Genomic DNA, 17912 nt, shown 5'->3' with positions numbered 1-17912 from the left:
CTCTTGACGTCTCAAAGGCTTTTGATCATGTTTGGCATAAAGGTCTTCTAAACAAGCTTCCATCTTATGGTTTTCCAACTGTTTTTAGTAATTGGTTATCCAGTTTTCTCTCCGATCGCTCACTGAGGGTGATGGTAGATGGCTCTCTGTCTTCTAACTTCTCCACTAATGCCAGTGTCCCCCAAGGTTCAGTTCTTTCCCCCACTCTTTTCCTCTTGTATATTAATGACCTTCTTCCATTGACTGGAAATCCTATCCATAGTTTTGCCGATGATGGCACATTGCATTCCACTTTCCATTTTGAGAAACCTTGTCCTGTTCAATCAGCTTCAACTTGTCGAAAATCTGCTACCAATTCCTTAAATGCCGATCTTCAGGTAATTCTCCAGTGGGACAAAGATTAGTTGATTTCAACCCTTCTAAAACTCAGTCTTGTCTTATATCTCGCAAAAAGGATTCTTCTGCTCCTATGCTTATCTTTAGTGACACTCCGATTTCTAGGCAAAATGATATATCTCTTTTGGGGATTACCCTGACTTCTAATCTCTCTTGGCACAAGCACATTACAAATATTGCTTCCTCTGCATCTAAAAAACTTGGTTTTCTCTTTCGCTCTCGGCGTTACTTTTCTTCCAAACAGCTGCTCACTGTATAAATCGCAAATCCACCCTGCCATGGAATATTGTTCCCACAACTGGGGTGGTGCCCCCAAAACCTCTCTCAGGCTTCTTTTCAGAAGAGGGCAGTTAGGTTAATTAATGATTCATCTCTAACAGAGTCTCTCCACTCGCTTTCTCATAGACGTACTGTTTCTGCTGCATGCCTCTTCTACAGATACTTCCATGGGCACTGTTCTTCTGAATTGGCTTCTATAATTCCCGTTCTTTCTTTCAAAACAGTCCAAACATGTGCCGCCACCAGCCAGCATCCATTTACTGTCCAACTTCAAACCCACAGAACCAACTTTTCATCTTCCTCATTTATTCATTCAACTGCCGTTTTCTGGAACAACCTTCCTTCATACGTATTTCCTGAAAATTACAATCTACAGAAGTTCAAGTCCAATGTCAACAAACATGTTCTTTCGTCTTCTCAACCTCCAACCCAAGCACGGTACTAAGTAGTATAGGCTCTAACACCTCTCGTGTTTGGGGTTCACATAAAAAAAAAAAAGAAAAAGTCTCCCATGATATTAAGGCTATAGCATCCAGATGAACATATCCTTAAACTCTCTAGCCATTTCCGGTTCCAAAAGTCATGTGCTCTAACCGTTACTAGGTCAGCCGTAAGCTGACCTAGTAACGCCTAGTAACATGCAGTTGTCCAGAGCATTATTGAGGGGTGTTTAAGAGATATGAGTAGAGTCGCAGGGATGATTTTACACCTGTTGCCATTGCATACATTCCATACTATCTGGGCATTTCAGAACCCATTTCCCATATTTTACATTCGTGTAAGATATGCTGTGTGCAGCTGCCACGTCCTGATTGTGGGGAGTGTTATGTGGGGGAAATGAAACATAGGCTGCGTGATCGCTTAAAGGAACACAACAGGGCCTTCAAGACAGCCAATTATGTGGGTTCAGCCATAGCTGAACATGCCTGGAGAACTGGGCATGGCATTACAGCTAAAGAATCCACGCATGGCTTTTGGAACTGGAAATAGCTAGGATATGTTCGTCTGGATGCTATAGTCTTAATAGGGATAAGGGTTGTTGCATTCATCCACTCTTTGAAGCCCTTATCCTAAGGAGAGATGAACAGTTTAGAGTGGTTTGTTCCATTTCCAGTTCCAACGCACGAGAAGTGGACCATGCACAAGTGCCATAGTTCATGTTGTGGACCTGCTGGGGCATATGTGTACATATATAGATTGTCAGATAACCTGCAACCATTATTGCCGATGAAGGCAGCTGCTGCTGCTACTGCTGAAAGCTCCTGTTTTAGTGGTTTTAGTTATTTTAAACATCTTTTTAGTGGTTTTAATTTTATATTTTATCGCATTTTATTCTTGTTATATACCATTTTATTTTATTTTATTATTATTTTAATATACAGTTTATATAGTCAGTATGTGTATTTTTGTTTAATAAAGGCATTTTATCGATTTGAGCCAGTGTTTTAGTAGCATCATAGATGAATGAGACAAAAATGCATTAGGACATAAATGTAAAATTGACACTTCCTTCTTTGGCAATCATCAAACTATAACTGACAAAGAGTGTTTTTCTAAGTTTGTACTCATAAACAGAACTTAATACAAACTCATTCTTTCATATTCACCATGCAACTAAAATGTATAAATCATAAAGGGTACTCAATGCAATATTATTCTGGGCTACATAAAATAATATGGGAGCAAGTTAGAGGAGCAGTGCCAAATACCTTTCTGAGCAGGGCTAGTGCCAAACTGCTTAGAAAGGTATGCACTATGACTGTCTTGCTGCAGGACTCCACTCCCATCATCAGCATACGCTTCCAGACTCATGGTAGAGGGAGTCCACAATTTTTTGATAATACTTCACATGATGAGCTCTTTGTTTGTGTTTGTGTGGGATAAGAATCGCAAACTTTCCAAATAACAAACTATTTCAACCAATAACATCCTCATCATAGTATTTGAATTATAAATACTTAGTTTCAAAAAAAAAAAAAAAAATTAAGTTGTTTAAAAGCAACCAGAATGTATCAAATTAAATATTACTCTTTTAATACTAAAAATAAATTTATAACTTACTGCTTTTATAAGGCCAGCTACAGAAGGCGGGATCAAGTGGAGTGGATAAAAGACATCCTCATCGGCTCGTTTTGCATATAACAGCACTGGGTCCCAATAGGAGACTGTTAGTTCTATGACATCAAATTTATTTTACCATTTTTACATATAAAAAAAAACAAAGCTTTCCCGACATAAAAACTCTAATAATGACAGTCAATATTACTACTAATTTTCATACAAAAGATCAACTCATGTATTCTTCCCTTCAATTACACAAATCTTTTTAGAGAGAAATATTTTTTAAAAATTCAGTAACTGATATCTCTTGAAAATGTAGACAATTTTGATCCATAAAATTAAAATGCAGCATTTAATTATTTTAAATGAAAAAATCTGAATATAAACCATCAATTTAACCAACGGCTGACAAGATATATTTTTAGATAAAGATATTGGTTGCACAAATAATTTTGATATTGGTCAATCTCTTTTGAAGTATACCAAAACTGCTATATTATAATGTAACGTAGTTTACTTCATTGTATGTGATTTGGTTCATATCTCAGTTCGAAAATTTTTTTTTTGAAAACATCGAAATTAAGACTAAGTTATCACAGTTTGTTAATGCCTTGTTAATTTTAAAGCTGTCAACAATGGAAAAATATGCTAATGTCACTTATTATTTATATACTTTCTTTCAGGACTAGCTATATATTTAAAAAAATTTTTTTTTTCATTTAGAATTTTCAGTCATATATAAATAAAAATAAATATATATATATATATACTATTTGTGCTATTAACATCCAAATACTTGAGAAAACTGCAGGTTATTTGGTTTCTAAACCAATTTAACTATGTTAAATTGGTTTAGAAACCAACTGAAATGGTTTCAATGGATGAAAATGTAATGAATCAATAAATAGCCTTTGGGCTCAAAAGTTTTTCCAATAAATAATCTTCTGAAATTTCAATATTGCTAATTTCATGCTTTCCAGCTTCACTCACACGGTTTTCCCTGACTATGAAGAGTCTTTTTTGCATAAATATTGATGCAAAATACCTGTTCAATTCATTTGCAACATCAACAGTGTTATCTATAACTTTCCTACATCCATTATGCAAGGACCTGATCTGATTCACTTTCATCTTCTTAGTATTCATGCATGAGAAAAACTCCTTGTTCCTATTCTTTGCTCAGCCAGAATTTTCTCATAATCTGCCTTTGCCAACCTAACCTCTTCTATGGTATTGTAGCTGTTATAGACTTCAATATTTTTTATTGCTCTGGAACTTTTCCATGCAATCTGTTACTGCTCTATTAAAATGGCTATTTCATTATCCATCCATCTTGGAATCCCCTCTTTGCTATATTTTCTGAATGACATATATACTTTCAAGGCTTCTGTGAATATTGCTTTAAAGTCATACTGTAATTCCAATGCATTCACATACTGTGAGTTATCTACCCAGTTGACAGAGACCATAAAGCACCTTAAATTTTCATAATCTCTTCTCCTGAAATTGAAACCCATTGCTTTTCCTTTAACAACTGCTACCTCTCTCCGCATCATCCAACTCCACGATCACTCCCAGTTAATGGTTCCCCGTAACTGTTGGCCCTACAATGTCATCTGGTTCGTGGGAAATAATCAGGTCTAGAATTTTCTTTTTCACCAGTGCTTTAAAATTTTATTCCCCATTGTGAATGTGATCTGTAGATTACTCCTATTTTCATTATACCTTTGCTCCCAGCTAACTCATATCACAGATTTTGTACTAGCATCTGCAACTTCTGGGACAGCTTTTGTCATGCACAGGCTGCTTTTGATAAGAAGCATAACTCCACCACCCCTTCTATCTTCCCTGTCTGTCCTTCCTAAATGCACTATACATACCATAGTGAAACTCATCATTCCCTACTCATTATTGGGGAATGATGCACTAGTCCTAATCAGGAGTTCAAATTCACTCATTTTATTGAAATTACTCCTGATATTACTGTATACACAGTTAGGACTAAGTGGTCTTTATAATTTATTACCCTGACACACCCCTTGTATTTATTTAAGCTTGTTTTCCTAGCATGAGCTTCCTGCTCATTTGAAATATCACTACCCTCCAAATATCTTGCCAATATCAGCTGTTGTGGCAACCAGCAAAAATTCTTGAGATGTGTGCAAGTGTTACTTGCATCTATATATATCCCCTATCCCCCAACCCTTAAGGTATCCTTAGTGATACTGGCAAGTATCTTTGTTCCTGGCACCTCTGTAGCCAGGTGGGCAGGAGCAGCAGTGCGTAGCACACGCTTCTTGATTAGACTGGGATTCGAGCCCATGACCACCAAATACGGAGGATGCGGAAAGGTCAGGGAATGACCACCGCATATCCCCGGAGCAATGTGGCCTTAGTTGCTAATGCTGCTAAAAACCAAATACCAATAACAATAACCTTTGTGCCACCTTTGTTCAAGTGCACATCTCTAAAAAACAGATTCCTTCTACCTACAAGTGTGGGTAAACCATAAGGCTTTCAGCATACAGTCCCTCCTATCATGCATGGGCAGAATTGCAGGCGCACACACATTCTGACCTAACTCATGGAAATTTTTCAGCATGGTCCTATATTTTTCAAAAAAAATCATCACTTCATATGTGCTTACTATCATTAGTTCCCACATGAATAATAATGCTGTTTTTATCCTCCCTCCTTTAAAATCTGACAGTTTGTGGTGACATCATTAATTATTGCTCCTGTCAGACACACTCTGCTCCACCTATCCTTATCACAAAAAATTTTATCCATTTTACTGACAACGGAATCTCCCTAATCCGGGATTCCAGAGCAGTTTGCACTTGATTATTTTGTTCTGTTTCAGACAGTTGTTAAATCACTGGAATAAGTTACTTCAATGGGTAGTTGAGACTGACAACTTGGATAAATTCAAAGGTAAGCTGACTCATTACGTAACCACATGAAGAAGAAACCACATAGGCAGTTAGTTTATTTTAATATATGTATTTTATTTTTAATATTACTTTTACTATTTTTGTTTTTTTATTGTTTAATATTTTTATTATTATATTATTTACATTTTTTCTTATTTATTGTTTTTTTTTTTTTTTTTGTTTGGCTGCTACAGCAAAATCCTGTTGCCACCTTGCACTATATATATAGTGTGCAAGGTGGCCTCCTTACCGCATAATACAAAACTCGTTTTTAATAGATTTTCTGATTGTTTTGGTTTGGCTATTTCAATCAGGAGGTCTCTAGACTGGAGTCATTTAATCATTTTCAGTGATCCAGCAACAGATTCTCTACACATTTCTGTATTAAAAAAGGGTGATAGTGTATCAAAAGTTGAGTAGATAGAGTATACATTAACAGAAAGGCTGGCATCTTGTGGTTCTATATTTCTCTCTGTAGTCTCTTTAGATGACTGGAGTCATACTCCATGAGAAAAATCTGGGCCTGTAAGCTCTATCAATGGACATGTTAGTTTCCGCTGCAGTTCCATTAGCTCTGGGGGAGTTGACGATGACTCTCCCCTAATTCCAGCTCATGGAGGCAGGAGCAATGGCACCAGTGGCCAAGCAGATAAAAACAAGGATAGTACATTGCCAGTATGTTGCAAGTAACATTAGTAGTAGTTAGCAAGATAGCAGTGGGGGGGGGGCAGCAGTATAATACATGTGGTAGCAGTATGATGCAGACACGACTGGCAATATAATGCAAGTTTGGTAGTAATAAGTGAGGTGGGTAGGAGCATAAGTAAAAAACAAATATGTAAACTTTCCTAAGAAATGTGTTTGATCACTGAAATCTTCAAGGCAAAGCTGCATTTAATACTTTGAATGATTTTATTGCACCAAATTGAACTTGAATGATCAACTTGTATAAGAATCAGTACAGATGAAACAAGTGCAGAGGAAAATATACAAGATTTGTTGCATATTTTTGGGATATTATATCTACCATTTCTGCATACACATTTTACAGTTGCTGGTTGCTTTAAAAATGGTTAAATGTCTCCAGCCCAGAGATCACTTGATTCAGCCAAGCCAAAACAATCAGAAAATCTACCAAAGAGATATGCAAGAGAGCCACAAGCTTTGTTGCAATAGCTGAAAAAAAAAAATAATAATAAATAAAAATAATAATAATAATAAATAAATAAATAATGAAATGACCTCATTAAAATATTTGAAAATCTTTGTCAAAAAATGTGTTGATATAAGCTCTGTCTGTGAGAAGAAATACATATTTTTTCATGAATATGCCATTTCCACTGAGGAAGCATTTCAAAAAATTGGCTACCTATGACAAGTTGTTACAATAATCTTAATGTGCAAAATTTAAACCTGAAAGAAGTAACAGTAACTGTATTGCAAGTGGCAAACAAAAATAAAGCAATTATTAATATACTGAGTTGCAGCCTAATTATATATATTCAAACTGAATATATAATTCCTTATAATATTTTTATCTGATACTGGCAAGCTTTGAAAATCAGCTTTTGCAATTATGTGCTGATTCAAATAAAAACTGCATTAGGGATCTATTTAATGTTAATATTAGCAGAATTCAAGATTTTACATCATTAGAAGAAAGTCTTGTGAAGGTTTCCTGCAATTAATTTTCCAATGAACAAACGTCCAAACAAATGATTTCTATATTATACAGAAATCTGGGAAATTTTTGGTTATTTATAAGAAATGATTGCCAAGTACATGTAAAAATGACCTGTGAACTATAATACATAATACTATGCACAATACTATAATACTATCACTTAAGATTTCAATGCAATTTTCTACAACTTAGATGTGAAGGTAGGTAGCTTTCTAAAGACTTCTATACATGTGAAATATTGTGTTTGTATACAGTTTATATAAGTTATCTGTTAAATAAAATTTTATGATTCAACTTTCTACCATCAAACCAATCACAAACTTTTATCAGCCAGACAATGCTCGACTTCACATTAATATGGGTAAGTTGTCACTGCTGTGTTTGTATTTTCCAGTATAAAACAATTTAAAGTTTAAATAGTTGGATTAAACAATTTTGGATACTTTGAACTAAAAAGTGTCAGAACTGTTTAAAACTTAAATAATTTTTAAAATTTTGCAATTCAGAGTTTAAATTTTAAATATATTTTTTATGCCTGGGGTTATCTTCAACCTAAATGGCATCAACATTCTTGGAGGTCTGCTATGTTTTTCAGTCATCTCCCCAAGAGGGGAGATGACGACCTTCAAACTGTAGGCTTTGGGGACATAGTTATTATACGCTGTCCAGTCAAAAAATTATGATCACCCTGTATTTTGCCAGTTGGCTGTTCCTCTCTACCTGGTGGCACATGTGTCACAGTGAGAACTGGTAAATGTGATACTGCAAGTTTGTGGCATATGGTCTATATGAAGTGCTTGACTGGGCAAGGGTTGTGATCTGACAGACTTCAAAAAAAGGGATGATTGTCAGGTACTGGTTGAAAGGTAGCTGTATCACAGAAACTGTGAATCTTGTGGGCTGTTCACAGAGCTTAGGGTGTTCCAAGAGTGGAAGGGTATAGTACATAGTGTTTGGTGTCAAGCAGCACCAGTGATTCCCCACAACTCTGTGATCAGTTCTCTTGTGTTGAACACAGAACCCTGTAAAGGCCAGATAATGTGAGTGATACGTGGATTATGTAGTGTAGTGTAATGTCGTTCATCTGGACTCTTGGCCTAGGGGGCCCATGGAACACCACTGACCCCTAGTTACTGTACTAGGCATGGGGAGCAAGGCCAAGTAGTAAGGATCAAGTTCTCTGGTTAGGCAAACCCTGGATTTGCCTGAACTTACCAGGGAAGGCCCTTAAAAAAAATTTTTTTTTTTTTTTTTTTTAAAGGGAGCGCAGGGGAGGCAGTTGGAGTTATGAATAACAGGTGAAGGCACAGAGGATGGATGGTAGAAAGACTTACACCAGGAATTAGAAGTTGAAGTGACATGCAAACATGTATTTTTGTAAGGGGCAACTCCTAGAAAGAATGGGTGCTCAGTCAGGTGTGATATCCCACACTGGCCAAACCAGCTGAAACCAGTGTCAGCATCCGTCTTTAATTTTAAAAAAAAGTAAGTGTCTTGTCTGCATGTAGGTATGGCAGATTGCCTTCTTACTGCAGTCGGAGAAGGGGGGGGGTCACTGTCTACCACAAGAACACAACATATCCACTCTCCAGCCTGTCATATATACGTGCAACTGAGACAATTTTTTTTTTTTTTTTTTCATTACAGACACATTAAGGTGTGCGAAATTTAGAAATGAAACGCATCTGGCATTCACCCATCATTAATCTATCACTCATTCTCTCTCACACATGGACCAAACATAGCACATGAAAAGAACACCACATGTTTTATGAAACTTTTTTTTTAACGTATCACATGGCCACTGCAAAGTTTAAACGCATTGCCAACTCATGCATTCTACTGATACAGATCTTAGCCAGAAAATGGTAATTTTTTTTTACACTCATGACTGCACTCTGAATATGACAACACACACAAAAAAAATGTGTGTGTTGTCATATCAGTTTTTTTTTTTTTTTCTGTGCAAGCTAAGGTTAATGAGTACAGCTATACACTGGAGTTTATCAGAGGTAAGGCCCTTCCCCAACCCAGCAAACCCCCTCACAAACAAGCTATCCACACATGTATGACTTCCCAATAATTTCTCTACCAGCCAGCCCAGAATGCCAAATGTTTTCATGGGGACCAGCAGGTAGATGTCAGGAGCTGAAAAGAGGAGGGTTGGACTTTTTTTGAATTTGGGGTTAATCAAATAGGGATTTTTTAAGACGAGTACCTCAGGATGGTCCCTGCCCTATAAGACAGAACACAGAATAGGGTATTTGAATTTATATTTGTAATTCATGTATATTCTGTCTGCCATATTTGTACAAACATGTTATTAGCAATTTTGTGTGGGTATTGTATATAAATAAGGGCTTGTACAGGTCTCGGGCCTTTAGTTGCATTCTGTGTAGTGTTTCCTGCCTAAAGGTGCCATAAATATGTCAACAGAAGTATATTGTAAGGGGTTGTAGTGTGTAGAATGGATGGGCAGTTGAGAGAGAGAGAGAACAGAAGTCACCAGGCTAATGGCAGGCACTCATACTTCAATGATGGGGTGAATGTAGGTTGTCCTGCCTTGTGTGAGCAACAGACAGAAAACAGTGAATGGCTGACTATGGACTTTAACTAGGTGATGACCAGAAGTGTTTCCAAGACCACGATCCAATTAAACCCCCTTATGTATGGGTTTAGAGGAGAAGGCACACAGTCAAGGTACCCATGCCAACAGCCATCCATAGCCAATACACCTAAAGTCTGCATCTGAACAGTGTCACTGGACCATTGATGACTGAAAAAAGTTGCCTTTTCCAATGAATCACATTTTTTTCCTGTTATGCCATGTGGATGGTAGGTGGAGGGCACAGCAAAAAACTGTGGATAAGGATCATCCCATTGTGGCTAATCAGTTACATCCCTTCACAGCAACTATCCTCCCAGAAGGCACAGCAGGATAGTGCTCCCTGTCACACTGCTGATATTGTTCAACAGTAACTCTGCAAACATCAAAGTGACTTCTAGGTGCTACCTTGGCCACTGAATTCGCTGAATATGAATCCCATAGAACATCTTTGGGATTATGTGGATTGATGGATCTGGTATTTGAATTCTTCACCACAGGCTATTGCAGATCTATGGGACACGGTCCTGGTGACATGGTGCAATATACTTCCCAACATTCAGAGACCTTATAGAGTCCATGCCTCACCATGTGGTGATAGCACTGGTAGCAAGGAGGAGGACATACCTACAGTTAGGTAGATGGTCATGTTTTGACTGGACAGTGTATATCCCCAAATTACTGTGAAAAGTGTTTTTCATCAGTAGCAAAAAAATACACTTAAAAAAGAGAAAACATATACAGACAACTAAAAAACTAAGGCCACTTAGTTTTAATTACAAAGACACAATCAAAAAGATATGTCTGTGAGAATTTTTTAAAGAAATAAACATTATTGAATCACAAAACTAGCATAACATACTAATGTAACAATAAGGTTATATCTAGCAAGGTGCAATTCTGCTACCTAAGTATACTTGGCATGAGAGCATTGGGGTGTTACATATCAGGATGAATGTGATACTCTCCCTTTGGTGAGTATGCATCTCCTTAGAGAATCGTGTTTGCATTGCTAGAGTTCGGAGTCACTGATAACTGTTCTTTTTTTATAATTTCATTTTATTTTGTACATTAGGTTTGGTACTCAAGTACAGGGTAGGTCCCTGATATCTGAGTCCCCGCAGTTATGAGGATTTGAAAATTAAAGAATTACAGCTTTTTTCCCTTGAGAAAATTGACTAAGCACTTGAATTTTTTTTTTTTTTTTGTGAGAACGACCTTCTTTTATAACCTAATAAAACAATTTTCCCATTTTTCAGTTCCTCCATCCATTTTTCACTATGTAAAAGTACATAATAACCATTACTATATAATATTGGTGTAGATACACCATATCTACTCATCTTTCACAATGAGCTGCCCATGTATTGCACTACCTCGAATAAGTAACACATCACTTGCAATACCAGAGTACCTGGCCACCCACCGATGAAAAGCCAACTAGCTTTGAAACGGTGCCGTCTGGTTGGTGGCGCACACTGAGAATAAGCAACAATAGTCTTCTCTATTAGTGAAGCGTTACTTATTCAATACATGGGTAACTCGTTGTGAAGGATGAACACAATATGAGATACAGATGAAATTATGCTTTTCACACTATTATCATAGTTTTTCTTTAAGAGTTGTCTATGATGTATCTACACTGATATTATACAGATATAGAATCTTAAACTCTTAAAATATTATGCCTAGTTGCATTTAGTTTTATTTAAATATTAAACATTGTGAAAATTGGTCCCTGTTTTAAGTGGAATATTCTGGAACCAATTATCCTCGGATAATGAGGGTCCCCTGTAATAGAATCACACCTTGCCAAGTATTATAATCTGGTTAATCTTTACATGCAGGTACCCCCTTCCATGGATCTTTGCAACAAGCAATGATAGACAAGTGTAGCTCTTCCTATTTATTGCTCTAACAGGCTGCTTGGCAAGTGTAGCTGCAACTCACACATCACTTGACTGTCACACGATATGTATGCCAAGAGAACAGACTACACTGCATCTTGCAAGCTAGCCACGTAACATCTATGCCACAATGTCAGTGCTTTTCTTTGGATCTCAGCAGCAAGCAATCAAGGGAGAATACAGGTAACATTTTCTACACTCTAGACTGCACCTTGGTCAGTCTGTGTTAGGATATATAGAAACACGGCGGTACTCTTTTCTAAAGATGCAAATGAATGCAGAGAGTGAATGCTGTCTTGGCACTGATTTAACATTGAAAAACAAGTTTCTCCTCCTTGGTGCTGGTTTAAAATCAGAAAACAAGTTTCCTCCCACCCTCAGTGCTCATTTAAAATCTGGAAACACGGCCCCCCCCCTCAGTGCTGGTTTAAAATCAAGAAATGAGTCTTCTTCCCCTCCCACTGAGTGCTGGTTTGAAATTGTTTTCTGCTTTAAAATCAGTGCCAAGGTGGGAGAAACCCATTTCCTGATTTTAAACCAGCACTGGGGGGGGGGACTCGTTTCCAGATTTTAAACCAGCACCAAGACAGCTTTCACTCTATCTGCATTCATTTGCATCTTTAGAAAAGGGTACCCTATGTTTCCATACACTCTCAGGGCCGGATTTTCCATTAGGTACTGTAGGCACTGTGCTTAGGGCCTATGATAGTTTTAGGCCTACGAAGGAAGGGAAAAAAAAGGTAAAAAAATTGGGAGGGAAAGGTTTTCAGACTTAAAAATAATGCAACTATAAAACTTCAACATTATACTTGAAATTAAAAAGAAATAAAATCTACAATATCATCAATATCTGGATTATTTGTAACATTTCTTAAGATTACAAAAGTTTCTTGCTTCGGCTTCTCATGGCAAAATCTTTAATAACATCCTCGAAGTCCATATGGCGAGTAATATTGTTCTCTATACGTAGAAGTGGCAATGATGATAAATGATCTTGGCTCATAATTAAGTGTATACAGTTCTTGATCTGCTTAAGTTTCGAAAATGAGTGCTCTCCTTCAGCATTCGATCCAATTATGGATAGATAAATTCTTACAGTTGTGTACATTTGGGAAACTAGTACTGTACATGTAGTCAGTTTATCTTTTATTTGTGCCTTTATTGATTCTGTCACAGATGTTTTGTCCTTGTATAGTGCCGAAAACAACAGGAATTCATCAACGAAGTCTACTTCTAAGTCAGATGAGTAGGTGTTGATTAATGCTGCGGCTTTGGATCGAATTTCTTCTGTTGACATAGATTTATCTATAAGAAAACTGAAGGTATCATGCAATGTACTGTATGCCTTTGTCATTTCTGTGACTAGTATGTCTACAATACGATAAAAAAATTTGAATTCGGAATATATCTTTTGTACTTAGTTTGCTGGTACGAATTCCTCTGGTGTTTCTTCAAGTGGTCTCCTCCTTTTCTGCTTTCAATCTTCATATTGACTGTAATCAGAATTTGGAACAAATAAATTCTTTTGCCATTTTTTCAAAATCATCAAATTTGTCTTTGTCTCGAATATCAATCAAATAACCCAGAAGAGCATCATATAATTTCACAATTACGCATAACTCAATTCCATGTTCTAGAATTGCTTTAGTCATTCTATCTGTGTTTTTTAGATCTTCCTAAATGACAGTCATTAATGTTATTTCTAACCTGTTCAGTTTATTTATTAAAGCTTTTGCTTCATGAACCACTGTCGGTTTTTGTTCTTCGCATTCTGATATATCGATGAGTGCTGCACGAATTTTACTGTAACTTTCTTTTTCAATGATCTCACAGCATCGTAATGACCATGATGACCATTTCATGTCTGATAGATTTTTGACCAAGATTGTATTCTCCACTGTACTCAATTTAGACCATCTTTGTGGTGAGGCTGCAAGGAACGACTTTGCAGCCTCACATGTATTTTTACATGTAGAGCGACTGTAAAATGATGAAAAAATTAACGGCAGCCAAACAGCTTTCTGCGGATGTGGTCCATACTAAATTACGACTGTGTGAAGCACATTGTTGACTTCCTTGAATCTGGCTTAGACTCTAGAATACATCCCACTCGTATTAGTAGCGTTGTCATATGACTGACACTTGCAATTTGCTACATCTATTTCAAGTTTATCAAGAACAGATGCTGCTATGTCAAAAAGATATTTTGCATCATGCTTTTCAATGTGAACAAACATCAAGAAACGCTCATGTACTTCGCCATTTTTTGATATATAATGAATTAATTTCAACTAAGGCTATAATGTGTTAAATACGGGTCATATATAAAAAGTTAAAACATTCAGTGACCTAATTAGTTAGGCCACCATGTCGAGATATAAAAGGTATAAAAGTAAAAAATGTATCAACAAAGGAATGACAATTCAATTTTAAATATGAGTAAAAAGGTTTACTGATTTTAAAAAGCTAAAAACAGCAGACACAAGGTCATTGTCTGATAAAATCTGACTGAGTGTATAAGGCTCAGCCACACCCAAGGAAGTTGCCATTGTTAGGATTATTGTATTGCTCATTATCACCACGAAAAGCTATACCTCTTTCTGCCAAAAATTTTGCTACCTCAACTACTCTTCTTAAAACTTCAGGCCTTTTTTTTCTGGCTTTTTCCTTCGTCCTCCTTCCATATAATTGCAATTTCAATATCTTCTGAATTACACCTCTCCCGGATGCAGCCGTCCCTGAAGAAAACCTATGTAAGAGTATTCTTCTGCCTTAAAATAAAATACAGTCAATTCCAGTTATTTGGGACACATCAGGACTAGTGCATTTTTGCCCGATTAAGCAGCTGCCCCAATTATCCGAAGTTTCACGAAAATAGTTAAAAATACAATGGACCCCCGCTTTACAATTGGTCACTGTAGAATCAAATCACGTTATGATGGACTCACCATAGTAAAGCACCGTATGTGATCACAATGACCTATACATGATCACAATGACCAGTAATCGCTGGCCATTGTGATCACATTTCTGAATTGAATTTTTTTTTTTTTTTTTTTTTTTTTCATTAGTAGAGGCATATGATGCAAGAAAGCAAGCTTATTCAGCATCAGCCAAAAAAAAAAAAAAAAAAAAAAAAAAACACAACCACTACTCCCATTTCATCCCTCCGTTTGTTCGAAATACCTGTCCAGCTGAGCCTTAAATTTGTTTAAGCTATCAACTTCAACAACAAGTGATGGAAGTCTATTCCACAAACCAACTGCCCGCTGGCTAAAGGCAAATTTTCGCACATCTATCCGACATCCGTCCTTCCTCAATTTGAATTTATGCCCTCTCAGGTGATTATTCTGAGCAAGAGGAAGAATCCCATCGGCATTGAGCATGCTCAAGCCATTCAAGGCCTTATACACCTCTATCAGATCACCTCGCCGATGCCTAGTCTCCAGACTCTGTAATTTGCAAAACTTAAGCCTTTCTTCGTAAGAGCAACCCTTTGTTCCATTCACTAATCTTGTTGCCCTTCTCTGTACTCGTTCCAGCAGATTTACATCCTTCTTGAAATGAGGCCTCCAGACCTGTATACAGTACTCTAGGTGTGGCCTGACCAATGCCTTATACAAGGGAATAATCACATCCCTATCCCTGCTAGAAAAATTCCTGTATATCATTGACAAGATACCATGAGCTACTCTTGCAGCTCGTCTGCACTGCTCAGAGAACTTCATATCTGCCTGCATAATTACCCCCAGGTCCTTTTCATTCTCCACCACTGTCAGAGTAGTACCGCAGAGTTGATACGTTGCTCTGGGGTTACTGTTTCCCATATGTAGTACTTTACATTTGTCAATGTTAAACTTCATTTGCCACCTCTCAGCCCATCTGTTCAACCTTTCCAGATCCTGTTGCAGCAGCATAGCGTCAGTAGTGTCCTTAACAACCCTGCCAACCTTTGTATCATCTGCAAACTTGGACATTAAGCTTGATATACCATCATCAATATCATTTATAAATACAGAAAACAACAATTGACCCAACACTGAACCCTGAGGAACTCCACTAATAACATTAGTCCACGTTGAGCAGTGTCCAATGATTACCACTCTGTCTTCTGCCACTCAACCATCCCTTTATCCATAGCAGCAATTTGCCTCCAATGCCACACTGCTCCAATTTGTGCAGCAGTCTTCCATGCGCAACAGTATCAAAAGCCTTTCTAAGATCCAAATATATAATATCAAAGTTATTCCCTGCATCCAGTTCTTTTGTGACTACATCATAGTATCCAATCAAATTGCTCAGACAAGACCTGCCCTTAACAAAACCACTGTGTCTGAGCTATAACTGAATTCTTGTCTAGATGATCCTGCAGTGCTTCTTTAACCAGTGCCTCCATTAATTTTCCTGGAACTGAAGTTAAACTAACAGGTCTATAATTACTTGTGTCAGCCTTTGATCCTCCTTTGTGAATTGGGGTTACATTTGCACATCTCCAGTCTATGGGTACCTCTCCTGAGTCCAAAGAAGCTCTCATAATTATGGCTAGGGGTTTGCTTACTTCCTTTGCTGCCTCCTTTAATATAACTGGATAGATCCCATCCACCCCGGGTGCCTTTTTTATGTTTATCCTCAACAATTTCTCCTCCACTTTCCTCTCAGTTATTAGAAAATCATCTAGCTCACTGCCAATGTTTACTTCACCTACGACATTCCCCTTCCTGAATAACACCTCATGTGTGAAGTAGATGCAAAATACTTGTTTAGATTGTTAGCCACCTGAGCAGGATCCTCAACTGTTGAACCATCAACATCCAGTGGACCAATCTGATTCATCCCTTTCCTTCTTGAGTTTAAATAGGTAAAGAACTCTTTTCTGTTTTTTTTTGCATCCTTTGCCAAGGATTTCTCATAATCTGCCTTTGCCTGCCTAATCTCCTTTGTGACTTGGTTACAGACCAACTTATATCTATCATAGGCTTCCATGTCACCCATTAATTTGTATGTATCCTATGCATTTTTCTTCTCTGTCATATGTCTCATTAGTTCATCTGACAACCATTTAGGCCTGAACATTGAACAATATTTCTTGGTTGGTATGTAAAGCCTGGTAGCTTCCAAGATTAGTTCCTTGAATGCTTCCCATTTTATTAAACAGCGATTCTAATTAGTGAAAATAGGAAGAATATTATCCACAGGCTATAAAAGTAAAGCTATATTAAGCACAAATTTACCCTTTATTACCTTACCAATTAAACATTAAATGATGCGTGAAAATCGGAATAATTAATGCGTACATACTAACTATTTGATATTTCTGTTCACTGACATTTGTTGGTGGGGATTAAAATTTAAAACAATAAAAAGATAAGCAATCAATAACAAAGAACATGGCACACACAAATTGCACACACTAAAAAGCTTTAAAATAGGAATGAAGAGAAGATTCTGAAAATTAATTTTTTTTATATGATTGAAGATTTCATGGAAGTGTAAACACATTTCACCATAATAACCCATAGAATTCCAGCTGTTGGTATTATCATAAATTTAATAAGATCGAGTTTACTATCCGTTTTTGATTGCGCTAACAGAAAAGCCCAATAAATAGGTGACTTTTTTTTTTTTTTTATGTGAACCCCAAACACGAGAGGTATTAGAACCTATAGTACTTAGTACCGTGCTTGGGTTGGAGGTTGAGAAGACGAAAGAAGATATTTGATGACATTGGACTTGAACTTCTGTAGATTGTAATTTTCAGGAAATACGTATGAAGGAAGTTTGTTCCAGAAAACGGCAGTTGAATGAATAAATGAGGAAGATGAAAAGTTGGTTCTGTGGGTTTGAAGTTGGACAGTAAATGGATGTTGGCTGGTAGCGGCACGTGTTCGAACTGTTTTGAAAGAGAGAGCGGGAATTATAGAAGCTAATTCAAAAGAACAGTGCCCATGGAAGTATCTGTAGAAGAGGCATGCCGCAGAAACAGTGCGTCTATGAGACAGCGAGTGGAGAGACTCTGTTAGAGATGAATCATTAATTAACCTAACTGC

General features: G+C 37.0%; 1 protein-coding gene across 1 annotated transcript in view; it reads right to left on the bottom strand.

The window, feature by feature from the left end:
* Positions 1 to 17912, bottom strand: part of LOC150080979 (protein grainyhead-like) — a 271124-nt gene that overhangs the window by 11723 nt on the left and 241489 nt on the right. The window contains exon 15 of the mRNA XM_090380871.1: positions 2737 to 2849. Within this exon, the coding sequence (XP_090236997.1) occupies positions 2737 to 2849 (113 nt within the window). The remainder of the gene's footprint in view (positions 1 to 2736; positions 2850 to 17912) is intronic.

This window comes from Mastigoproctus giganteus, chromosome 9, assembly GCF_048544385.1.
Source record: "Mastigoproctus giganteus isolate SK-2022 chromosome 9, ASM4854438v1, whole genome shotgun sequence".
Taxonomy (NCBI): Eukaryota; Metazoa; Arthropoda; class Arachnida; order Uropygi; family Thelyphonidae; genus Mastigoproctus; species Mastigoproctus giganteus.
This window is presented reverse-complemented; position numbering and strand designations above follow the sequence as displayed.